The sequence below is a fragment of the Sceloporus occidentalis genome, unplaced genomic scaffold (assembly GCF_023333645.1).
Source record: "Sceloporus occidentalis isolate IW3139 unplaced genomic scaffold, rSceOcc1.0.p SCAF_103, whole genome shotgun sequence".
NCBI lineage: Eukaryota > Metazoa > Chordata > Lepidosauria > Squamata > Phrynosomatidae > Sceloporus > Sceloporus occidentalis.
The window spans coordinates 197123-223827 of record NW_028317083.1 but is presented as its reverse complement, the minus strand read 5'-3'; the positions used below and the strand labels follow the sequence as shown (position 1 = coordinate 223827).

Sequence of the window (26705 nt, the reverse complement as noted above, 5' to 3'; positions counted from 1 at the left end):
ATGACCTTGAATGACGTAAGTTGTTAAGTTCTTGCTAAGAATCACAGCCCCAATTATGTGACAGAAATATGCATTATTACAATAATGTACCCCTTGAGCAAAGACGGAAGCGTGTCTTTTTTAACATGCTGCTTGCGCTGGTGATGCTCCTCAGCAGACACTGGATCACCGAATGCTTCATACTGAGGTTGTGCTTTCTTCTGTCTAGGAACGTACTGGACACCGGGATGTAGAAGATTTATTGGCAAGCACATTTAAACCACGGACAGAACAGAATAAGTCTTAGGAAATCATGGGTTGTTTGGGCGGGCTTTCTTGTTTTTCCTTCTTTTCTCTGTTCTCTCCTCCTCGTCTCCATTATCTATCCTCCTATTCCCCTCCTTTCTTTATCCTATCCTTTCTATATTCTATTTTTATTATTTCCTCTTCTCTCCTCTCTCTCTCTTTCTTTCTCGTCACTCATTTCTCTCCTATCCTTTCTTCTCTCGCTCATGTCTCTCCTCTGCTCACATCTGTAAAACCATGCCCATGGCCCCCACACCCTTGATCTTATCCCAGTTGCAGCCACTCAAAGATTGTCCAGGCAATTACATGGCAAAATGTGGCAGCCATAAGTGTATGTGTTCGTGATCCGCAACTATAACGGGCTTACCATGATTTAAAAAAACTGGTACCAAATCATTGCTTCCTTGGCAGTCCCACCAAGGGCCAACCTGGAGCCCACCAGCACCAACACATTGCAGCACTCCATTTGTAGCCAGAGGCCTGAGCCTGCAAAGCAGGCCTTGTTAACTCAAAGGCTACCAAATACATGCAATACATTCACACAATACTATTTAATGTAATTTACGTTTAATTTATTTATAATTAAATTATTATATAAATCAGATTATGAAATTGAGAGAAATGCATTGGTTGGTCTCATCCAAACTAGATGGCTGCCTCTTCTGTAATAACGCAACAGACTACAGTACTTCATTCATAAAGAGCACCGTCTGCCTAGAAACGGACTGTACCAATACGCAAATATGCCACTACGCCAAAAAAAAGATATAATATCTTTATTTCTCCCCAGTGCATCTAAACTTATTAATATAAATGATTTTAACCATATGGACTAAGAAATTATTTATTTTCTGTCTCTCAGTTACCTTTTTCTCCCGGGTTGTCCCCTCCTTTTTGTTGATAGGCAGCTCTGTTACTATGGAGACGCAGTAACATCAGGAAGTTGGAAGCACATCGGAATTATCGTAGTGAATTAGGGTGGGTGATCCTACGGTAACGGTGTGATCCGGTGAGCGCAGGCATTAACGGGCCAGCTACGGAGGAAAAACGGGTATTTATTTTAGTCAGTTTTATTTTATTACATTTACTTTACCTTAGTGGCATCAATAATTGCAATACACACAGACACACAGATTTCATTGGGATGTTTTGTTTGCGTATTATAGGGATGATCCAATGGATTCACGTATGAAACACATGGCGCAGATCCTGGACAATGAGCTGTTTTTCAAAACATCCTTGTAAGTTCTTCATTGTGCGTTTTTTATTTGGAAACGTAGAAAAATGATTTGAGTAGAAAATAGTAAATATACGGAATACACAAAAAAGTTTTTAAGATTAACCCACCAAGGATGGACAATGGAAAATCTTATATCTCTTCTTCCGTTATATATATATACATCTGGCTACAGTGGCAGAACAGAAAAGCAAAGCAGAACCAAGAACCCCAGATTAATGTTTCAGGCTTCATGGGCCTTGTCACCTGGAGCTGGCACAACAGAGCAAGGAGGTCCACGTCTGGACTTATCTGCTCACTTGGACTGGGCTCCAAGAGATGCTCAAAGAGCAAAGTACCTTACAAAAACTCACAGAGGAGACAGTCGCTTAATTGCCCAGAATGTGAGGCAAATTTTGCCCCTATGGAATCTCTTGAGACTCACCACAAATAGAAAGTCTGGTCGTCGACCTCCTCGCTCTCTTGAAGGCTGCGTTTTATGTTTGGGGATGTTGGTTCTCTAGTGCAGAGGAAATTAGCCTAGCATTTTAGTCCTGGCTGCTGTTGTGGCAGGATCAGACTGGTATGTCAATGGAGATTTTTTTCTGTAATGGCACAAAACTTGAAATCTAAAACCTTTCTTGTATGATTAATATACATATTTTTGTCTCTAAACATATCTATGTGTATTTGTCCTTTGATGCTATAACCAGGGCCGGCCCAAGGCAAAATGCCGCCCCCCCCTTCCTCTCCCTCCGTCCCTGCCGCCCCCCCCCCCTTATCTACCCTTCCTCTCCCTCCGTCCCTGCCGCCCCCCCCATTATCTACCCTTCCTCTCCCTCCGTCCCCCTTGTACTTACCTTTCAGCAGTCCTGCGGCGAGTCTCCCTGTTTGAGGAAATCTTCCGGCACTCAGCATTACAAGCCGGCACCGAGACCGAACAGGGAGACTCGCCGCAGAGGAGAGAGAGAGGGGCGCCGAGCGGGTACTGACAGCTTGGTAAGCGAAAACCACTCGCACCCCTTTCTCTCTTTCGTTTTTTTTTTTTTTTAAAAAAAGGGCTTGGGGCGGCAAAGTGCCGCCCCTTCAAAAGTGCCGCCTGGAGCGGTTGCCCCACTTGGCTCCATTGTCGGGCCGGCCCTGGCTATAACGTAAAATGCAAAACCACATCACGTTATTTTACGTGTATCATGCGCAACCACTCAGTGTCCTACAATAAAGAAATACATATCAGGTTTTGCATTACATTGGTAAACTCAGCTGCGTGGAATCATTTGGATTTCTTCTTTATTTCGCTCCTGAGCTGGAACTCAGTTAGTTAGTAGGGACACTCATGTGATATATGATTTAGTTTATTGGCTCATATTCCAAGATGTACTCAGCACTCTTTGCAACTTTGAATTAGCCGTCTTAGTGACTATGCCGGCAGGGGATAAAATCTTCTCCATATAGTTATGCTTTATATTGTTGTGTTGTTTCAAAGCCATGAAGAAGAAGGATATGTGAAATCGGATCCCTCCGGAGCGCGGCCTTCCTGGAATGATGTTGTAGCGGACAGTGGAGAACATGACGATGCCTTAATGGTGACGCATGTCAATCAGACACAGGATTTACTGGTAATGCTGCTTCCTGACCATTCACATGTGATTTCATCTATTTATACGCTGTGTTCAAGCCTTGACCGTAAAGTCGATAACATATAGTATCATAGAATCATAGAATGTGATTGATGAAAAGAGCCATTTTTGCTGTGTAGTCTGCCCATTTCGCTTTGGCACCAGCTGTAAAATCCTAAAGTGTGCTTGGTCCTTGCTCAGAGTAATTATGCTCATCTAAGGTCCCTCACTGTATTAACCTTTACCACTTTTGCTGGGAAGCTGTTTTTCTAATGCAGGTAAGAACATTGTGTAAGGATCACTCACTCTAACACTCAGTGTCCCGTTCCATATGCAAACTAATCAAACCTTACTTAAAGAGTTTACTTGATTGTATTAGATGCTCTTAGCATATCTTTAGGCTATCTTTCTTACATTATTAATATAATCCCTATTTATACATTATGTATAACGCTGGAATTATCTCCACACCTTTATTTTAATGAGTCGCAATACACATGAATTACATTTTTTCCAATAACAGTTTGGTTACCAGCACAGCTGAAATGGAGAAATTAGATTTTTTTTAAAAGCAACATTGGATCGTACAGTAATTACAATATTCTTAATTAAATAATTTATGGTCTTTTAGCATCAGAAGCATTTAACTTTCTCCAAACCATGCACTGTTGCATTATGGGTAGATGTTTCAGCAGATATTTTGTTATTTCCCCTCCCAGGCCAGTCTACCCCTAGTTAGAGGAGCACTTCTGTCTATGTCACCATAGTGACTGCTGATGTCACTAGTCTGATGTCATATATATATATACAGCCAGGCCAAGGCAAATCCAGTAGGCCTCTGATGCCTCCAGGAGTTAGCTGGCAGATCGTCTACAAGATAGCACGTCCATTTGGGGCACCAGAGACACCAATATACAATATATCCTTGGATTTCCTTTTTCATTTTGTTTGCAGTTAGGCTTGCATGGATATTTAGAAAGAATAACAGACCTGCTTTAAGATCACATACGCCTCATACATGTGTAATTCTCATATTTCTGATACAGTTACTGCTTTGCGACCATCTTTAATCGCATATGTTTAAAAGAGATTTATGTTGTCATACACAGTAACAAGGATGTCCTTAAAACCGGTAAATATTATGACAGCATTATGACAATATTGTGCCATATATTTGGCGCCATCTGGTGGAAAGTCTGTCCAATACGCTCTCATTTGTGTGTATTACGGCAATACAGTCTATACGCTGCCAAACCTCTTAACAGTGCTAGTGGCTACACATGGGGGGGGGGGAGTAATTGTAAATTATCGTTAGTATATTGATGCTTTGTATATAAAGAAAATGCTTTTTGGGATAGTGTTCATTTTTTATACCTGAAAAAACAATAAATATTAAAGTAATTTGTAAGTACTTTGATATGCATTCTCTATGTGTACAAGAGCTGCAGCAGAAAGCCTCCTCCATAGTCCCACGTTTTATGGATTGAAGTATGTATGTATGTATGTATGTACATACAAATGTATGTATGTATGTACATCTGTACATGATCCTTTCTCACTGCAGAGGAAACTTGCTTTGGGTTTTGGTTATGGGCTTCCCATCGTGATGATCCTGTATGAAAGCTCCAGGTGCATGTTTTGGTAAAAAACAAAAGTCATATGTACAGAATAATGCAAAAAGCGAATGTGTGTAAAATGCTTTGAGTGCCGCTCAGTGGATGAGATCTGTATGAACAGCATCCACATTTGCTGGACTTGCTTAATGGCCGTTGTAATTCAACATCATCGAGGATCATTGTAGGCCGTCTCTATTATGAGCAACTGAACGCACGTGGTTATCGTACATGATGATTTTATTGACGCATAAAACATTGCAAAGATGGCACGCAAAATTACTAAAAATATGAGATAAGAAAGGAAGCATTATATACCTGAAAATACTTCAAGTGGATGATGCAACAATTTTGGTTTGTATGAGAAGTGATTCCAGTGCAGAGTTTGAAACATTTGGCCACCAACGCATCCAATGTATTGGGGCAGTTGGCAGGACTTCTTGTTTTGGCACGGTGAAAAGTCTAGTTTTCCAACAATCAATTATTATACATATGTTTCCTTAACAATTTAAGATAATAGAGAGGATTTTGTGGAAAACTAAATTATTTTTGATGTTTTCACATGGTCTGCAGAGACTAAAAAGCCCTGCAGTGGATTTGCAATCTTCTGACGAATGGATTATTAATAATGGTGTGGATGTCTTGCATCTAACAATTCAAGATCTACTGAAAATGGGACACATTGTCATGTAAGTAATCATCATCATTATCATTAGTCAAGACTAAGAGACTTCCTCTTAATGACAACTTCACACAGGTTCCAAATGAAGGAGGTCATTGTCTTTCCCTGTAACCCAAATATCGGCACCCACCCTTATATATTCAGCTAGAGGCCACCCTTATATATTCAGCTAGAGGCCACACTTATATGATGTGGCAACAACTGGCCATAAAGTGCCAGGGCTACCTAGTCAACCCCAGCCTGGCCCTGAGCGGTAGGATTTGCGTTGTCTTTAATGTACCTAATTTTATTTACAATGTACCAAAAAAAGACAAAGGAGACGTCGGTGTCTATACTGAATAAATATTAATTATGATATCATTTCACATGTAAAATTGCCCATATTAGAATTTGTGGTCATATGCTCATGAATATACTTTATTATTTTGCTTCACCTTTTGAATGCCAGCAGCAAGTCATTTTGTGTTTCCTGACTCCCAGATGGTCTACCAGAAACATCTGCCAATATTTAGAAAGCGTCTTTATTTTCCAGGAGAAATACAAGAAATGCCTCGAAACATATTGAAATCTCTGCCCACATAATTAACGAGTTTGAATCAAGAATACACAAGTGAGTAAATGAAAGAGGATATGATTCTAAGAGACTAAAGGAGCTGTAAGGTACAGACTATCCTTCTTTCAGTACAGTTACACCGGGGGGGCCAAGGTCTTATATCTCCTCGGATGAGCTATATGACCAGAGCCCCTCCTGCATGCGTTCACATACAAGGTGTAAGAGAACATTGGTGCGCCATCAGCATGGCATTCCTGACTCCATTTGGTTTTAAGCCCAAATGGTATACTTAATTGGTATTTAAACGTATATCCTCTTGCATTTCATAAGTTCTTCACCAAAAGCTACTCAGGGGTCAAGGTTTATCTGGATAATATGAGACAAAGACAGACTGGTATGACATGGAAAGGAGCAGCCATGCCATTTTTTTTGGGCATGACTACTACATTTACAGAAACTTATAAGCCCTTCTAGAAACACTGTAGAGAGCCCATGTTCTTCCACTTTCAACATGATGTCTGCGATGCTGTTTAGTAGGCAATAGAGGCACCATGTGTGCTAATGGCAAGATTGCTAACGGAGAACGTATTGGAAGCGTGGGCTGGGCACGTGGAAAGGACCAGACCAAGGACATTGAGTGCCTTGCTAGTTCAGTATTTAAAAGCATTCAGATATGGGATAGGTGTCAATACCATGTGTTGGGTGTTTCAAAAAACACTTTTAATACTTTTTTTGTGATTCCAGTGCTATTGAGCTCTATCAGCAAAGAATCCGCTGGATGATGGAAGGCAGCAAAAAGGTAATTCCAAATCTCAAAGGCCAAGGCTTTCAGGGTTTTATTTAATCTATAAGAAATATATTTTCACAGTAAATACACAGATTACCAGGTATACAAAACATTCCTCTTTTCTTATTAAATCATTAAAAAATATGAACCCGTTAACTGCCAGTATTAGAATTTATGACAGTAAGGAATAATATCAGTGTGAAAGTGGAAAGTGGCGCCATCATATTATGCAGCGCTGTACAATGGGTAAACAAGTAATGCATCGCATAACAAAAGGCGAGGAGGGCCCTCATATGAGTTTACAATCTAGAAATCTCTACATAGGTTTGAAACACATACTGAACTTTAAACTATTGGACTTGGGATACTTACTTTGCTTTCAAATTTTAGGGAAAACATTGTTAGTTTTTCTCATTATACATAAGAGTTATCACAATTTTTAGTTTTACAGCATGCGCTACATTATGTTTTTCTACCCAAGGATCCTTCCGTCACGCTTTTATACTCATGACCAGACTGTTAGAAACCACTAACTACGTTACTCCTAAAAGCAACATTTTATTTTGCAGATGTTTGGCCTTATAAAAGGGAACAATGTTGGATTGTTGATTGATTCATCAGATCTAAACAGCGGACCAAGGAGAATGGACTATCTAAGAGGCCTTTTGGTACTAAGTTAACATGCATTTAAAAGAATGGTGTTTAAAATAAAGTAGGGTCCCACATGTTTAGAACCTGGTGGGTCTCACTGACCTTCTACAGGTAGCTCAGTTCCCACGAGCCAAGAAAGATTGAATTTAAGAACATTTCTGCTTTTAGCAGATTCAGTTCTTGATAATTTTGCTCACACATTGCCTCTCTTTTAGTGTCTTGTGGATGAGCAGTTGTGTTACAAGAAGAAGCTTTTCTTAATGTCTTTTGGAACCAATGTCACATGTCTCTGGGGAACTTCACAAGATGTTAACATAAGCATGTAAGTGTTTTGGATCCTCTAGGGTGGGACTACACCTGAAGATCTCTTAGGTCTTGAATGTGGCTACATCATGTTATATGTATATATAGACCACCAGCTGATTTCACTAAGTGCTAAAGATTCTAGAGTAAAAGCTGTAAATCTATTTCTAAAGTTATTTCACCCTTAAATAAATATTTCCCAGCATTTAGTGTGTGTCACGTTAATATGAATCCTGTAAATACTCTTATTAGAGTTATGATACTAATATTCAGGACTCGACAAATTCCAGGAAGCTATTCTTCCTCCTTTTATATTGAACTTTAAATATTTATCCATTCCTGACTCCTATAAATATAAATCTGGCTTCTGAAATTTCCCGGCTTTGAATTATGTCAAAGATTTGTCTCCCCTGCAGGTTGTGATCTAAATTTGCAGTGGAAAATCCATAAAACATCTTTTAGGAAATGTTTGGACGGGGGGATAATGTCGGCTTGTTGTTTCGTTTGCTAGCATTTGTAACGCATTTGATTTAATCCTCTAGTCTACACGAAGCCAGGCAGTGGATACAAGAGCAGCAGCCTCGCGGCGGATGCAATTTACTCCTAGCGCTAAGGAACGCCCTGAACGTACAAGAACTGGATTCTCTAGTCATTGTTGTTGGTGGCTGGTATGATAACGGGTCATTTTCTAACTGATATTACGAGCGGTGAAAAGTACTGCCAACCCAGGCCTTGTGGGCCAGAACCAGGCTAGTTAAATCACTTACTTGCGTTCAAAGAAAGAACTTACGTCGAAGTCTGGAGTTCCACAGACATGTATAAACCTATTGCATAGGATAATTTGTTACACCGTGAATCATGATTACCCACCCAACATTAAAAGCTGAGACCGTGTTATGTTCTAATGAATCATACAATTAAATCATAATAACTTGGTGTGTGGAATTCTGCGTCGTTAGGAAAGTGGCTTTGAGGGGCTGGATTTTGAGTTCCAGAGAGCTTCAGAGAAGGGGCAAACCCTTAGGGTTCTTGGGAATGCCATCCATACAGTTTCCCCAATGTTCTCACAATCGAAGGATGATCTATAATCAGTAGTTTGTGTTAGAATGTTTTGTAGATATAAAGACATGACATAATGGCATACATGTTGTCAAAAAGTCACGATCACAGATGAAGAAGCTTGATTGAGTTTATTCAAGAACTGAATTTATGTTACATACAAGGCGCAACTGTGACAAAGCGCAGACAGCGATGCGTGATACAAACAGTAATCACACCTGGTGATAGATGGGGGAAAGGTGCTGGGTAGAAGGATTAGGAGAGTGAAGTTAGTGAACCACTGGTGAGTAGAGTCCATTTAACTTCCCACACTCCACATGTGAGATTCTCACCCCAGTTAGTACCTTAATATCAAGATGGATTTGCTACTGTTCCAAAGCCAACATTGCAAAGTTCAATACGCCAATTCAAAACCGTTTAACCGTCTTTACAGATTAATGTAACATTATATATATATAAAATATGCACCATATGTGAGCAGTCATTTTAACTTCCTGTGCTCAGGATCCGCACATCAAATAATTCCCCCTTCTGTTTCGTTCTTTAATGGAAGCTTATTGTTTCTCACGGCCTTTCCTAAGGGTAGGATGAGAGAGCAGAAAAACAATTTTTATGTAGCTTTTGTCACCAAGATCAGCTTTCATTAGAAAAAAACTGCCCCTTAAGTATCTCTAAAATGATCACACCAGTTCAAAAACAGAAAGCACAAAGTATTAAGTGTTTAAATTATGTTTTATGTTACGTTAAAATCTTTGAGATTCACAGAAACGCTAGAACCAATAGCTTTTTCACTACGTAAATTGTTGCATTTTTCCTCTACCAGCCCAGACCAGACATCAGAGGTTCTATCTGACTACCTCCATCAATGCAGTCTGGGAAGACAACTCCAGATTCACGTTGTGGCTTTTGACAGCATTGACCAGGTAACTAGTGACCTGTAACCAAGTATATCTTTATTCATCTATTCATTTAAAGGTACCGGGGAACAGACTACACTGCACGTCACTGTTCTCCTGTTGTTGTTGAATGGTGTTTTGAATAGATCATTTATTAAGTTTGCATCTATGGATTTTAAATCCTGTTGGAGTACTTGTAGGCAGCTACAGTTCCTGAGATGTTAATCCGCCTCAACCGGCAACGGTTAAACAATCCACACATGACAAAAAATAATCTAATTTCTTATAAAACTTCATGCTACAAATACAGCGCCATTATGGACATCAAATTAAGTTTTAGAGACAAAAGCCGGAAAAAGCTTGAAATTTGTTTTTCTGGACAAAATGTTCTTACTTGCAGACATGATTAACGTACAAATATATTCTTGAAAACCTATATGTAAACATGATTAGCAGATCTTACATGGAGAGATGGTTAAAGGTTTTTTTCTGTAAACAAATTCTCTTTTTGATCTTAGAAGTGGAGATGTCTCTCATTCTCAGAGGTCTTCTCCGCTCACCTCGGCATGACTAGTAATTACTATGAGAATAATGACCCATCTGTCTGTTCACAATAGGGTCATTTACAATGTCTGGCAGAAGAAGCAGGGGGCCGTTTTCATTGCTACTCATCCTGGAAAGAGGTAAAAAGAAGGTTTCTAACTTACCCATAGGTGTATGTGTGTAGACACCAATGCCCCTGTCCAGAGTTGCCACCTCGGCTCGACAGCTACACACGCCAGATGCTGTCAGATGCTGCCCAACAGTATGTGACCCTCATACACTTCTCATCCCTTGAGTGCACTGTATGATTTCCACATGAGAATGCTTATTTGACTCGTTTTGTATAAATCTTTTCATAAATGAGCACTAATTGCTCAATATTACTTGACTCCAGTCTACTACACAAACATACCAAGTCTTTACTCTCTCGGTAAAGTCAGATCACCTGCGCTAAAAATGAGGAAAGGACTTAGTAAGGACTTCCTAAGTTCTGCTATAACGCAGTCAGCACAGATATCTCTATTAGGGGCTTTGTGTATTTGCTTTATCTGTCAGCTTCTTATTACTGTGTATTCACCATTAACCTAGGATGAGATCTATGCTAGCACGGACGTTCAACTGTTGGTCAACGAGATCCGAAAAGCTACTGACGTCCTCAACCAGATCCAAGAAATGCGGCAAGGAATGCTGGGAGACACACTCATCAGTATAATGCAGGAGGTGAGCGATGGTCAATGAAGACTGCCAAAGTATTTGTCAAAATAAAAATATGTAAATTCACTGTAAAACATAACAAGAACTCGGTCTTCTATGGGAAAGCATTGTGTAGGGCTTCACAAATATATATATGTAAGTCTTTCTAAGAGAGAGAAATTTTAATTTTAATCCAAATATAGCAAGATTTTTACGCAACACATAGTTTTCAGAAGTTAATTGGGTGTGAAAATGGTAATCAGGCACACCACGGATATCCCTGTGAAAAAGCAAGTGAAGAAACAATTAACAATCCTACAACTTTAAATATGATAATGCCAAGAACAAAATCAAATAAATGGGACTCTTAAGTACTGCCCAAACATGGTGCAATGGGTGGACATGAAATGTCGTAGACTCATCTTCTGGCTGCTTGCAATCCAATCTCCCAACGTTTGTCTTGTGTGCCACTATGTCAGACGATAAGTAGCATCTATAGACAAAATTATCAGTTACAACAGAAAAGTGGCAAATGTTCAACACCATTAAAAGAAAAAGTATACTACAAAAACCAATAACTTAATAATTGAAACTTTACCGAGGGGACCAACCACATTATAAACAAAATTTATTGTCAGGTTATTTTATGTTATTTTTAAAGAATATTCATGCCTTCTCCTCCCTGTAACTACCTAGGAATGTGAACACCAAACCTCTCTGTATACAATCCAATTTACAGGCAACGGGCTTGATTGTGTAGGTTTTATATAAAATTGTAACTTTTCTTTCACCTTATTAGGTAGATTCAACAGTAAAATCAAGCCAGGAATCTTACTCATTTTATTGTCACATAATCCATTCTTCCCTAAACCCTTTCAGCCTAGAGGCACTCCGATCCCATCAGACTTGTGACCTTGTGTTTCTGCTCCAAAACTGTAATCTAGGTTTGCCTCATTCTTTCACACTTCCCCTTATATCTAGTGAGAACCAATTAATCCCATATAAAAAATTGAATCTAAAGTGGTTACGGTGTCTTCATAGATTGTCCAATAGATTCAAAGATTGTTTAATTGAAATAATTCATTGTTTTCTAGATTTCTACTGAAGTTGATAAAATGCCACCATCTGTGTTCCTCCCTAAACCTCCTAATCATGATGGCCCTTTGAACATTGAGATTCCTAACTTTTTGCCTAAAACCTCGGCTGAATGGCTCAGGACAAATGGGTTGAAAGGTACTGTATCTTAGTTGTTTTTAGGAATAATATCCATTCTAGATATAAATATATGCATTTTAAACCCAAGCCTGGACTGACCATCGGACTAACATGATGAGCCGGTGCCTGTTCCTGTCCGGGATACAAGCAGCGGCCACATATATTGAGCCAGCGGCTGCTTGCCTTAAAGTGCCAGGAACAATTCTAATTCTTAGACCTGCTTTGTGTAAAGTATTGGGCTCGGGATACCCAGGAACCTGTGGATCAATTCCAGAAGTCTGCGAGGTCGCCTCTTAATATTCACTAGTAATTTCTAACTAAATGAGCCTATGTAACTAAAATAAGCAATGCAATATTACCCCCTGTGTATAAGGAAATGTTATTCCTCATTCTTATGTTATATCTCCCCTGTTATTGAAGGAGAATGGTTTTGAGTCTAAACTAAAAGAAATACATTTTACCAGGGCGGGCGGCTGTTACCGTATTTGCTCGATTATAAGACGAGGTTTTTTTCAGAGAAAAAGCTCTGAAAAATACCCCTCGTCTTATAATCGGGGTCGTCTTATAATCAGACCTCAAATAGATCCTCCTGTCTCCCCCCCACACACACACTTACCGGTACTTCTGAGTCCCCGGTGTGTAGCTGGGGCAGCGTGTAGATGTCTACGCGATTCGCGTAGACAACTTCCGCTGCAGCAGGAAGGAGGTGTGGCTAGCAGCGGGGGTTGTCTGCGTCCATCGCGCAGACCTTCCCCGGCTGTCAGAGATCAGAGTTCCCTGATGGACGCAGACAACCCCCGCTGCTAGCCACGCCTCCTTCCGGCTGCAGCGTAAGTGCGTGGGATCTACACGCTGCCCCGGCTACATGACGGGGAAGTCAGAAGCACCGGTAAGTGGGGGGGGAGTGTTAAATGGGGGGCATAAGGCATTTCTGGAGGCAGAGTGCTCTGTGAAATGCCTTTTAACCCCCTTAATGCCACTCTGCCTCCAGAAATGCCTTTTTAACCCTCTATATGCCACTCTGCCTCCTGAATGCCTTAAACCTCCCTATATGCCACTCTGCCCCATAATATGCCTTTTAACCCTCTAAATGCCAGAGTGGCATATAGGGCTATAAGGCATTTCTGGAGGCAGAGTGGCACATAGGTGGTCAAAAGGCATATCATGGGGCACAGTGGCATATAGGGTTAAAAGGCATATCATGGGGCACAGTGGTATATAGGGGGTATAAGGCATTTCTGGGGCAGATGTGCATAACTGGGGGGCAGGTTGGAAAATAGAAGGAAATAAAACCAAAATATTTTTCTCAATCATAGCTTTTATTAAAAAAAAGTAGTTTAGAAGAATTAACATTTACTGGTAAAACTTTTTTCCTATAGGGTCGTCTTATATTCAGGCTTTTTCTTTTTTTCCTAAATTAATATTCAGATTTGGGGGGTCGTCTTATAATCAGGGTCGTCTTATAATCGAGCAAATACGGTATTTTGTATAACGAGTATAAAGTGAAATGAGCCTGGTAAAAAGTCAGTACAGTATTAACAAATGTTTTTTTTGTTTGTTTGCTTTTCCAACACATTATTGATATAAATAATAATGGAACAAATAAAACAAGCAGAGAGTGAATATTCTATATGTGTCTTTCCTGTGATTCGTCTGCCTAACTGTAATAAAGAGCGATCAATGTGTTTTCAGCCAAAAAACTGAGCCTCTATCAAGTATTAGCTCCAAACGCGTATTCTGCAGTGGAGGACTTTGTACCTATCCTTCAGAAAAACGTCTCATCTACCCTTCATGAGGTAAAGAAGCTTTTTATACATTTTCCCAATGAGTCTTTATCCTGTTCTGGAATCTGTCTGTCTAGCCCAGGGGCTTCCAACCTGCGGCCCTCCAGCTGCTTCAGGACTACATCTCCCATAATGCCCTTTCAGCTAAGTGGCTGGCTGAGGAGGATGGGAGATGTAGTCCTGCAGCAGCTGGAGGGCCGCAGGTTGGACGCCCCTGGTCTAGCCATTCGTTACATGGCCTTGCATGTTACTGAGAGGCTACAAAGAGGAATATCCTCTGACCGTATTAACGGGGAACGTCGTCGGTGAGACAATGTCAACCTCTTATAATTCCCCGCCATGATGGGGTCATACTCAACTCAAACTACACCAGCTGACGAGTACTTGGTTGGGACTTATCATATGGAGACTTCACAAAGCCTAGAGTAAGGATCTGAAGTAGGATCCACCAGGAATCATACAGTCTTTATACACCTTACATAGGCATGTTGCAATATCATGGTGTTTTTCTGCTGCCATGACCTTACATTCTGTCCCATTTGTCCCACTCCTTGTCATCATCATATGAAAAAGGAGGGCTGGGAGCCCAAAGGCTAGGGGGGAATTAATTTAAGAAGGAAAATACTGAAATTTGAATATTGACTTTTAATTAAACCCAGTCTTAGTGGTGGTTTCATTTAATTTGACAGCCTGTGATATAAGTCATATGTAAATGTAACCAAGGGTACAAAGTTCTGAACCCAACTGAGAATATACTCACACTGTCTGAGTATAATTGGGAATAGTAAGAAACAAGGATACAGTAAGAATGGCCAGAATCTATTTATACCCCCTAGTAATCCATCTGACTTTCCTTCTGCCCTCGGAAGGGCAGGAGCCGTACATGTGTAAAGTTAACATAAAAAATGAATAACGTGTTTGTGTTTGCAGCGTGCAATGATGCAGTTTGAATGGCATGATGGTACCGTGAAGAACGTCCATGTAGATGCCCCGGTGCTGTACGATTATCAGGTAAACACCTCTGTTCACTATATTACACGATGAAATCAAGAGGCAAAATAGTATAATACAATAAAAAAACATAGTTAATAAGAATGTTACACAATAACATAATAATCTGCGTATATTGATATCTATGGTCATCGTTGGAGAACCTCATATTTTTACTATACCCATAAACAAAACATTAAAGCTAAAAGGTGCTGGTCCAGTTTTCACATTGAGGGCCGGGGCAGTTTTACACTACAGGACCATTGTGATTTTTGTGCTTTTGCTTTGTTTTGTTAGGTTTTTCTCATTTACTATACCCACAAAAAATATAGTAGTAGTACTTTTTTCCTACACCGTATATATATATGTAAGACGGTGGGATTTTTTTTTAAGGAACACGTGTTCACAGTTTTACATGTATGGCACTGGGTACTGTGTACTTATTGTATACTTATGCAGCTAATTGTCATGTCTCTATTACAGATACAACTCGCAAAAGTGGTAAAAACCTACGAGAGGAGAATAGAGTGGCTTACAAACAGTAGCCGAAGACCCTGGGGGACTGTCTGTGAAAAGAGGTAGCGCCTGATCGATATAGTAAATGGCTTATAAGGAGTATAAGTATATACTGGTAATAAGGTCATACGTAATCTTGTAATGTTCTAAGAATTTGCTGGGCTGCATGGCATAATCATCCCCCCTCCACACCATTGATATATGATTTAATTTTCTTTAACCATTATCAGTGATGTATCTATCAAACATAATATTGTGAGTGAATTTGTGTGGTTTTTGGGATATTTATCTTTTCTGTGGCATCTTCTGTGGGAACCATAGGGCTATAACTAGGTACAACCAAGCTGTTATTAGTCAGTAACCTAGCCATATTTGTTGGTTACATGCTAGTTTGGCCTTGGTACATCAACCTGTGTCGGCCCCTAAAACTGATCTCTTTTTTTGTCAGGGTGGTTTTGCTTGTAGATGTGTCTGAGCCAAACTCCATGCATATCATCCACATCCAGCATTGTCTGCGGCTGGTACTGGAAGAACAGATGGCAAACAAGGATTTGTTTAACATCATTGCGTGAGTTGTAACTACTTTCAGTAATGGAGGCCATGTGCATAAATCGGCGATTGCAACCTTGTTATAAAACACTGTAACGTTTTTAAGAGTTGGGTGAGTTTTACATTTTTTGTATCCATGGTAATTGATATAGGTACTTAAATTAAAAAAAGGAAAAGAAAGGTTTCAACGCACCAATACTGCTACTGGTGCGTTAATAATACATATTGTATTATCAGCAATTCTTAGTTCAAATCATGTCGCATAATACATACGTTTACCACGAGCCAGAACACCATGGATGCACAGATCATTTCCATGGACTGACAATATCTCTCTCACAATATGCTGGGAAATGACCCCAAAACACAACCAAAGGGTTAATACAAGATTCACTTTTACTACTTAACAACTTTTAGAATGGTTACGGCTCTGCTCATACTGTAGATTTACTGTTTTAACAACATAAACAAATAAATGATCCAAAATATACCTTACTATAGTCCAACTTTTTTCTGTTCTCATCACTGATATTTATAGGTTGGCTTTAGTTGTACAGTTTGAGAATGCCAGCCTTAAAAAATATGTCCAGGGGCACTGTGCCACTAGGTTGTCATATCTTGTTACGTTACTGGATCTTAAAAAAAAAAATACAATTAGAGCCAAGTACATTATTCATTATTATGCACTGATCCTCAATTTAGCGTCCTGTAGTTTCATACATTTGGTCTGTACAAATAACATAACAGACCGGAGATATTTATCTCTGAGAATTCTCCTATTTCCCATATTTTTGTTGCTGTATTTTTGTTTGTATTCAAATATATACAATGTGTCTCTATCCCCATGTCTATGTTCTAAATCAGCCAATGGAAGATATGCAAGAAAGAAATTGGTATCTCTTATTTGCTATAAGCTTCCGTAAACGATCCCAGTATGTAAAACATCAAATGGAAATTCTGAACAGGGCTTATTTTGTTCGGTGTTTAAAATGAATCATTATATTATCTTTGTTTTTTTGATGACAGGTATGGTAGTGACATCAAAACTTGGAAGTCTGAAATGGTTCCACCAACTGCGGAACATTTACAGAATGCCTGGAGGTACGTTCACAAGGAACATTGGTATAGCCATTAAGGTGCAACAGAAAATCAAGTCTTTAGTTAAGAAAATGAGGCAGACCCAAATCAGCTTTTGGGAGCTGGGAGGACTCTTCTTCAGATAGAATTAGTGGAAGAGACCTCTGTGTTCCTGAAAGCTTATATCACTCTACAGCTTTGTGTATGTCCGTTTAATAACAAATATTAAATATTAGATATTAGGGTGTCCTGGCTCGTGGGTCCAGCCCATGACCACACGATAGACGACCAGATCTGCCATGTGCCAAAAGTAAGTGACTCGTACCATCTAGCTCTAGACCCCCCCGATGGTAAGTCTGGTCTTCTATATGTGTGCACAGGCGAGAGAAACAAAGACACGGGCACCTGCCAGTGTTTAATGCATCCGGTGCAGTCTAGGTCTTGACTTCAAGTAACCTTTAAAGTGATAATTGATAGTTTCTCATGTAATTGGAAGTGTTTCTCCAACTGATTCAGCGGGGCCACCCATTCACCTGTGAGCGTATGCTGAAAATCCAGGAACGTTTTACGTAACCCCAGCCATAAATACCCTTACAGTGTTCCACTTGTTAATAAGAGCATTGCGCTATGCAGTGTTGCAACAAAGCTACATTGTTTTGCTATTCAGTGATACTCATTAGGTCATCATGGTTGTAATTATCAGAGATGCACTATTATTAAAATTAATTATTCTAATGCTAACTAAAAGGAGAATGAAGGCTCACGGCTGACCTCATTGAGAACGGTGATGATGCATATGATGATATAAATTAACACTTTTAAATAATAAGCATATCCGCTCAACACTTCAGGTTTCCAAATCGGTACAACTTTTTTGGGAGTGTGGATGGAAGTGAGTTGGGGTGGGACAGGAGGCAAGAACGTCCGTTCTGGGGGCTTTTGACCTTTCCAGTTTCAGAGGAGACTTCACCAAAACTCCTACTACTGTCTTTACTACAGATCAGGAGGAAAGATCACATCCTACTAATGATGATGTTGTCTCGTCAGGCGAGTTCTGTGGAAACTCAATGCTTTAGTCTACTTGAAATCAATTCACTAGTTCTAGTAAACAAAAAAAAACCCTCAGTATGCTTCAACTCACATGGAACACCATCAGCTATAAATCGCTTCATCACGTAATATATTGTCTTAGGACATCACCGCCACACTTTTTCACGTATACAGCTGTAAGGACCTGATCTTCTGCCTGAGCATGTGAGCCTTTCGGCCACCAGGCAATTTCCCGGTGTGTGCCAGATGGCCAATGTAATTTCATGCTTTCTGTCTTCGAACAAGTACCAATCACTCTATTCTACTGCTATTCACAAAAATCACAGCACAACAACCCATACAACAGTAAATTATCTTGTAGAGTAAGGACTTTACCTTTCAAATGTTATATTATTATTATTATGGATTTATCATAGCTGAGCAGAATGACCTAAATAAAAAGAAACCATCTCATGAAATATCTCGTATCAGCTGTTCATGTTATGTATAATGTAAAGCATTATAATATAGTTTGGTGTAAGGCTGATAGTCGATGTACCATGTGCTTCCAGGTGGGTTCTCAGCCTTCAGTGTGACGGTGGCAGGAACGTTCTGGCCGCACTTAAAGCCGCCGTAGAAGTTAACTTTATTGACAAAGAAAATCAAGAATCCCAAGGAATTTATTTGTTCACCAGTGGAATTCCTGATCAAGATGTGGTGGGTAAACGCTCATTTAAAATGCACATTTACGAAAATTTTCATTAACGCCGCCCTAAGATTTTCCATAGGCCTCTGCGTAATCGTTTTTTCACCTTTTTAAACAATTGTCTTCTGGATGATTGATAACCCTATCTTTTTATGAAACGTGTGTTTTACCATGAAGCAAAAATAAAGTATTCCATATATATTCTGTGGCTAGTGTTGTTGTACTAGAGGCCACTACATGTGCTTTTTTATATAAATATAAATAAATATTAAGTTTCTTCTTTAAGTTTTTGCCCCAAGCCCAGTGAAGTTTGGGTTGGATATTTTCCCCAAAACACATTTTCTGGCCGGTTACCTTCCATCCTTTTGGATTCTGAAAAGGGGGATAAATGTAATGCACTTGTTGGAGTTCAGAACCCCCTTGTTTGGGGCAAAAGGGTATTTGGGACCCGGGCATCACATTTTATTGGACAATTCAATGTTTTTTTTTCTCCCATACAGCATGCTGTGTCCGCTTACCTGTCAGAAGCTGCCAGCGGCTCCGATTTGCAACTTCATGTTTGCTTTTTCAATATCAACGAAATCGACACGGACAACAACCTAGAAAATACGACTTGTGCTTTGAAGCAATTAGCTCATGCTACTAACGGAAGATTTCACTGGTTTGATGACAAAGGTAGACTTTATAATAATATAAAAAAAACATAAAATGAGTTACTGTGAATACAACCTAGGAGATGTAACATGGGTTTTAAAAAGGTGGATATTTTATTAAAAAAATAATATTTTTATATATATGGTTTTTTTTTTCTGTTGATATATAAATAGTATTTGTTATTTTCAGCCACGATTGAAAGTGATGATATAAGCTCCATCGTCTCAGAAATGAAAAAGGCTGTTAGCTATTCCAGAAAGGTTAGTATGATGACAATAAAAACACAAATTAACAACTGCAGGTTAAAAGCCCTTTAACATCTAAAATTAAATAGTATCATAAATATTTACTTTGTGCATTAAGTCATTGCTTAAATATGAATTTCTTAAAAGCAGGAACACTGGAACTTTGCCATAGTCACTTGATCTTTCCCTGAATTTGCAGGCAGCTGTAAAATATCTTGTAAATATTTAAACGTTTTCTATTAGGAGAAATATTGTAAGAACCCATCGCCCAGTGAAACACACCAAACAACCATGTACTTACATATCTCGTGGACATGGACTTGTGCAAGCAACCATGATCACCCATAAATCTGCTTTAAAAATTGTGAAAAATAAAACAAATAATTTTGAATAATTAATTTTGAATTAATTCAGAATACAATCTTAACACATTTTAGGGTTTGTATTTTTTTGTCTTAGAAATATAAGAAAGTACCGTCTTGGAGAAATGTTGCTTTTTCAGGAGACTTGTGTTTTGTAGAGGTTGCCTGCGGTTTCGGAAGTTCTCTAAAGAGCAGAACTAAAAGAAAATTGTTAAACGGAACAATGTAATTTGTAATTGTTTAAGTAAAACTGTTGTTTAACTATTCACAAACGTTTGATGTATTTTATGAAATAGTTTTCCCTTAGATAACATTGGGCCGATTTGTTTCCTTTGCAGTGCGCTTACCTGGTGGAATCGTTAAAACAACGCGCAAGAAGTAAGGGACGAAGTGAGGCCGTCCCAGAAGCAGCAGTGGTTCCATATCAGAAAGAGAAAACCAAGCCGCGCAAATTACCCCCCCCAAAACCGACTGCCCTGTCACTTGCCAGAACGGTGAGTTCTTTCCCCAAAAGATTCAATCAGTCGGTGCTAATAAACTTAAAACAGCTCATGTGGTCTTCCATAACCGCCAGACTTAATTCACCTCTCAGTTCCTACTCAGGGTTAGTTGCTTTTCCTAAGAATGTTGAAATGTTCATTCTGCATTTGCTTATGATATAAGTATGATATTATGATATTATAATGTACTGTGATTTACAGGGTTTAAAGGAAGACCAGGAAAAGAAGGAGTCCTCCCCAAAACCACTGATGTGGCGTCCTAGTAGTGCCAAGGCTGATATTCCTCCAGGTAATGATCTGAGCTCTACAACGTGTAAGACATGGATTTCTAGCTATTAAAACCCATTTTTGAACCTTGAAGTCCTTGCGTCAATGTGTATGAGTCATTCTAATAAAGGTTTTGATGCGTAAATGATACAGAGAAAGTTTGTTAACACCATGTAACGGGTGCAATCAAAGGAAAATCAAGATGTGCAAAAGTTAGTACTAAATGTTTCAGAAGCAAATGGGAAGCACGCACAAATTTCACCTGCACATTAGACTGAGAAGGCAGGTTTTTAGTAAATATCTGGACAGTATTATTCTCGTACCAGTACCATGTAAGTAGAAAACAATAACCCCATTTTTACCTGTATGGGGATGTATATTCTAATTTTGTTCATCCAATTTTTGTTGTATTTTTTAATAATCCCCAAATTGTGTTTTGTTTTGTTTTTTCTTACATGAAAAAACTTCCTTTGTGCCTCTTTGTAACTTCAGCTCAGCCATTGAAAGACTGGCATCCGTCTTCTACCAACAAGAAGGGAAAACAAAAAAGATCACCAAAGATGTCCTACAATGTGTTTTATACTGAAAATGGAAAAAATGTCGGTGAGTGAAACACCCGTGGCACAGCATTATTTATTATACCCCTAGCAGCTTCCACGACATACATGGAATAAGGACTCCTCCTTCTTGGACGGTGCGCCTTATGATGTCATTTGTTAGCACTTCTCCTTAGAACGACCTTGAGTTAAGAAGTACTGTGAAGGCTTTGTGAGATAAGCCCTGACCTCCATGATCTGAATGGGCCAGTTACAAGGGAGATCTCTGATCTAAACAGCCTGATCCCTCAATAAGATGATCTATTCATTGTAAAATGACACAGGGGTTACCTTCCAAGGACCTGCCACCCTAGGCCTAGGAGAGCACTGGACACCCTCAACTAAACTCTGTTTTAGCATTATTAACTGTGTAACTATGATTATTTATTTGAATATTCCTTCTCCCTGTACCGTATTTATTACTGATAAGATATGTAAATATAGATTTTTTTTTAAATGCAGAGCAGGCATTTTTCCTGTGATATATTATTGTTTTTTTAATATATAAACATATTTTCTCAAATCAATTTGCAGGGATCACGTACAAAGAATATCCCATGGCAAAAACTGTAAGAAAGTCAGTCCCTTTCATTGTATTGCCCAAAGAAGAGGAAATCTGTTCAACAAAAGAGGTAAATTAATGAATCTCCCTACAGTTTACAGACTTATATTTAAACACGTTCCAAAGTTCACAGAAAAGCCCCTTTTTTACATTAAAACCGCAATGCAACAAAAGAATCGCCTAGAGCCCATTACCTCGCTGGGTGCCTGGATGTGGCCGTGTAACTGCATATCTATAGATTTTATTTCTCTTATTATGATTTTGTTGAGATTTTTCAATAATTTTTATAACACTCATCAATAATTTTAATAACACTTTAATAAAGGGCATTATTTTTAATGTAAATCTTTGGAACATTTCTAATTCAATTTCTGGCACACTACATGTCTTAGTGGACAAAATGGTATTCAGGGGGCAATCACCATCCGTGACGTATTAATCATTGGCGCTGGCCTAAGCAAGGGCAGCACCACCAACGGCCTCCTCCGCGCTGCCATCCTTCTCCCTGAAATATGATGTCATATCTTGGCGCTCTGCCTTTTAACGATGTACAGTGCCATGTAGAAGTAAACTACGGAGACTCTGCTGACTCCATACAATCTTCCATAATGTTAACGGGCTTGTTGGGGAGATCTGTGATCCCCCTTTTAATTGGCTCATGGAGCAATGGCGCTACATGCAGCCTGAGGATCCAGTTGGGCAATCGGCTTCCTGTAATGTGGCAGGAGGGCAGGAAGGCTAGAATGCATCACCGCATATCACAACCTGACGGTTATTGATCCAGGGTTTGCTCTAGCAACGTACACTGATTAACAGGGTTATTTGTCTGGGTTAATTGAGGATAGGATGAAGGTATGTTAATGCACGTTTGTCTGTTTTCAACCTCATTATTTACTATAGTAATGGGTGTTATAGTCCATCAGCCTGAACGTTGTATGTAAATCAGCTGTGCGCGCACCACTCCTGAGAAAGCAATAGAATAAAAAGGTTTAGGATGGTATCTTACAGAATATTAGTACATATTGTGTTTGTAAATGTCTCTTTTTTTAGAATAAGCCCAGTTAAACTCGGCATTTTGTATGTTGGTCTATTCTGTTTCATATAAGCCCATGACCCCCCTTTTCAAACTATGTATTAATATCTGATGATTTTTGTCTTATGCCAAGTGGATGAAAAAGTACAGTTTAAAGAGACTGAAGCTGGAATTGCCCAAGTTGATATTTGGACCTGATTGTACCCATCAGAAAAGAATGGTGTCTTCTTTGCACAAACAGATCTCTGCGAAATACTGCACCATCTTCCCAAGCGTTGAAGTCAATGTGAGTCTAGAGTTTTTTCTTTCATATATGATTGAACACATACATTCTGTCCAAGTGCTTGCTTACTTAAACATAGAATAATGGGATGACTATATACTATAATTGGATGTCAAATCATCACATATTTTCTAGATCATCTAGATGTCATTTGAATAGCATTGGAGTAGAGTTGCAGTTATGGTCTCCTCAACCCTTCTTCTCAGGCTTAGCTGAGTGTCCCTTTCCTTTGTAAAAGGAAAATGAAAATGTCACCTAGCTTAGTATAACATATCTAAGTAAAATTATTACAAAATGGAAAATCTTTTTTGAGGATCCATTACCTTTTACTTTTTCTGCCTTTTGTATTTGTGAACTTTTTGGTTTTTGGAAACCGTCTGACTCCTGAGGTCACGAATGCCTCTTTTTTCTATATCGGTCAAATCAATCTTGACTAAACACTCCAGCTTGCGATGAATGAAAAAATATAATTATTTAATGATTCTACTGTATTGCAGGGAGTTGTGAAACATCTTCAGTTTCAGCCTAAGGAGCTGGAGGATTATACTGCGCAAGCAGAGAAAGTGCTCAGACGCTATATCCAGCGAATGCAGTGGCTTTTATCTGGTAACCATGTCATATTTCAATAATAATTATAGAAAGACCGGCTAAACATCTCTTCCTGGGTTCTTGTCACCGTGTATCAGTGCGGTGAATCATTTCATTTGCATCATTTCATTTTTAAGTGTTTTTTTTAACCCGTTGGGTTCTTAAGTTTTTCCTCTGGTTTAAGACATTATTATATCATTATATATCAAAGTGCTGCATCATTTAGATCACGTGGGGTTGTGTTAATAAAGCAGTACTCTGATGCTACAAAAGGACTTTTTTTTTGTTCAGTTATAGTACTTGTCTAAGTTTCTCCTTAATCTACATTTGTCCAGGCTACGGCTTATACGAGTTATCTCCTGCCGTACGATCAAACAAAAATATACAAGAAAAGGGGACAAAACTCATTGATTTACTTCTGACACCCAACTGATTTAAGATGCATCTCCAAAACATGCTTCCTTCTCTATCATTGAAGTCCGAACGCCGCCTCCTGTATATTTTATAACTGCTGGTAAATGCCACTTGTGTTTCAGGAAGCCGCCAGCTGTTTGGGACGATCCTGGAGGGTATGGTGTGCCTGGTAATAGATGCCTCTGCTTACATGGCCCCTTTCTGGATAGAGCTGCAGAAGGGGTTGACATCTTTGTTATGGGAACAGCTGAGAACAAGAAACATCTGGTATGATGTCACAGCATACAATTCTTAGTTCTTCATTATCAGTTATTAATCCTAGCGTTTCTGCTCGTATCATTTTTTATATTATTTTGATATGTATTCTACGCAATACTCTAAAATATGGGTATAATACGCAATATTTGGAACTTAGAATCTAAAGAAATAATATTATACGAGCTCTCCCTTGTAACTGGTCCATTACAGTCTCTGCTGTTTATCTTTTCCCGGTGGTCCTGTAGATTGAACCATTCAATTCATTGCACTAGAATCAGATATTATACATGAGTTCGCTAATATTTAAATAATATCGTGATTTTTATCCATCAGATCTCCGGCACAGGGTAGTCTCCTGCATTAATGTTTATTTATCTCTGTGCTACATTGAAGCTTCTTAGTAGTTAATTATTGACAGCAGATCCATAAACCCGCAGTTCATAATGTTTTAAACGGTGCCAAAGCGTTCTTAGTTCTGGTACATTATGCTGGGATTTATTGTCATGCAGGTTCAATATGATAAGCTTCTCAAAAAGCATCGATTCCTGGCAGGAGTGCTTGGTGGAGGCCACAGACGAAGCTTGTCATGATGCTGTGCGGTGGATTTCCAGGCTTACGCCGCAGGGGAACACCTGCATTTTCCATGCTTTAGAGGTCTGTAATCGACACTTCAAATAAAATATATTCATTAAAATATATATATATATATATATATATATATAAAACCCCAATATATACTGTGTATAACAGTGATGCATTTACCTTGGGTGCTGCCACGAGGTAGACCTGCTGCCCCATCCACACCACAGTCGGTACTTCTAGGCGTCGGAATAGAATGCCACATCCCGGTGCCCCTGGGGCGCAGAAGAAACTATGGTGGACTCTGCCTGAGGCTCACTGCTATGCACTGCTTCATCATATTCCCCCCCCTGGACCTGGTGCCCTAGTCAGCCTAGGCCAGAATACATCACTGCTGCAGAATATGATTGCAGTATAGTCATTGATAATAGTATAATAAAACACAATATTATTTAATAAAGTTCTGAAAAACAGCCCCAGACCATTATCCCTCCTCCACCAAACTTTACAGCAGGCACTATGCGTTCTGGTAGGCAGCGCTATCCTGGCTTCCCCCAAACCCAGATTCACCCATCAGACTTCCAGACAGTGAAGCGTAACTCATCACTCCAGGGGACGTTTCCACTGATCCCGTGTCCAGCGCCACATTAAGAATCACGGAGCTCTTCAATACGACCCATTCTACTGCCAATGTCTGTCTGTGGAGACGGCTGCCTGTATGCTTGATTCTATAGACCTGTTAGCAATACCTTATTCCTAATAAGTGTTCTTCTTTTCAGAAAGGACTAGAGCTTCCAGATGTCCAAGGCCTCTATGTTCTGACCGATGGGAAGCCGGATTCCAGCTATAACCTTTTGCTGGCAGAAAACGTTCTCAAGTCGCAACCTATAAAAATTCACACTATTTCTTTTAACACCTCCAAAGGGTATGTTGAAGAAGCGTATCCACAGCTATACACGCTATTTACCCATAAACTATACAAATAAATATAGTTCAATACAAATAAAGCTCATTAATTGTCCTCTTATCTCCCCCGTACAGAGGTGGAAATGAACTTCTGAAGACGATGGCTGCGCTGTCAGGAGGCCGATACCATTCTCGACATGGAGATATGGACGGACATTTAGCCGCTCACCGTATGCTGACCGAAGGTTTCACCGATGAGGATGTATGTATCTTACATTTACTTACAAAAAAGATACAAGACTATCTCAGCCAAGAGCAAAACCAAAATATATATTCACAACATGGATGCAAAATGGAAAATAAATACTATTTACATTTTATAAATATACATTTAGTTCCCCCTTAATGATTTCTGAGCCTTTCAAAAAACAAGAATTCAAATGAATCCACTCAAACTATCATTTATTTTCTAAGGAAACTATTTATTTGCATATTTTTGAAAATGTTACATAGCAAGTGTTTTCAACCACAGAGGTGTACTGATTTTATTACCTTTAAAAAGCAATAAGAATTAACTTTTTGATTGTTTTAAGGACCCTGTCCTCCCAATATTTGAGGGTGATGATCTAAGAAGGCTTGCTAAAGAAATCACCAAAGGTCGGCAGTTCATAACACAAGCAAGACGCTTCCAGTAA

At 39.2% G+C, this 26705-nt stretch overlaps 1 protein-coding gene across 1 annotated transcript; it reads left to right on the top strand.

The window, feature by feature from the left end:
* LOC149283467 (von Willebrand factor A domain-containing protein 3A-like) lies at positions 1-26705 on the top strand. Its single transcript, XM_089497429.1, has 33 exons — positions 1-15; positions 1190-1278; positions 1452-1526; positions 2985-3117; positions 5304-5419; positions 5948-6022; positions 6710-6764; positions 7322-7420; positions 7619-7725; positions 8249-8374; positions 9589-9688; positions 10279-10344; positions 10799-10924; positions 11992-12130; positions 13805-13908; positions 14827-14907; positions 15370-15464; positions 15851-15970; positions 16978-17052; positions 18630-18774; positions 19264-19438; positions 19607-19677; positions 20363-20518; positions 20726-20813; positions 21284-21394; positions 21922-22019; positions 23116-23268; positions 23763-23871; positions 24390-24534; positions 25035-25179; positions 25884-26029; positions 26146-26272; positions 26604-26705. Exons 1-33 carry the CDS (start codon positions 1-3, stop codon positions 26703-26705), a joined length of 3567 nt encoding a protein of 1188 aa, XP_089353555.1.

Excerpts from the sequence above, each read along its gene's own strand:
- LOC149283467 (XM_089497429.1), top strand. Across the intron at positions 6,023-6,709 it reads TTTGAATCAAGAATACACAA|TGCTATTGAGCTCTATCAGC; the intron begins GTGAGTAAATGA and ends TTGTGATTCCAG. Across the intron at positions 10,925-11,991 it reads TCATCAGTATAATGCAGGAG|ATTTCTACTGAAGTTGATAA; the intron begins GTGAGCGATGGT and ends ATTGTTTTCTAG.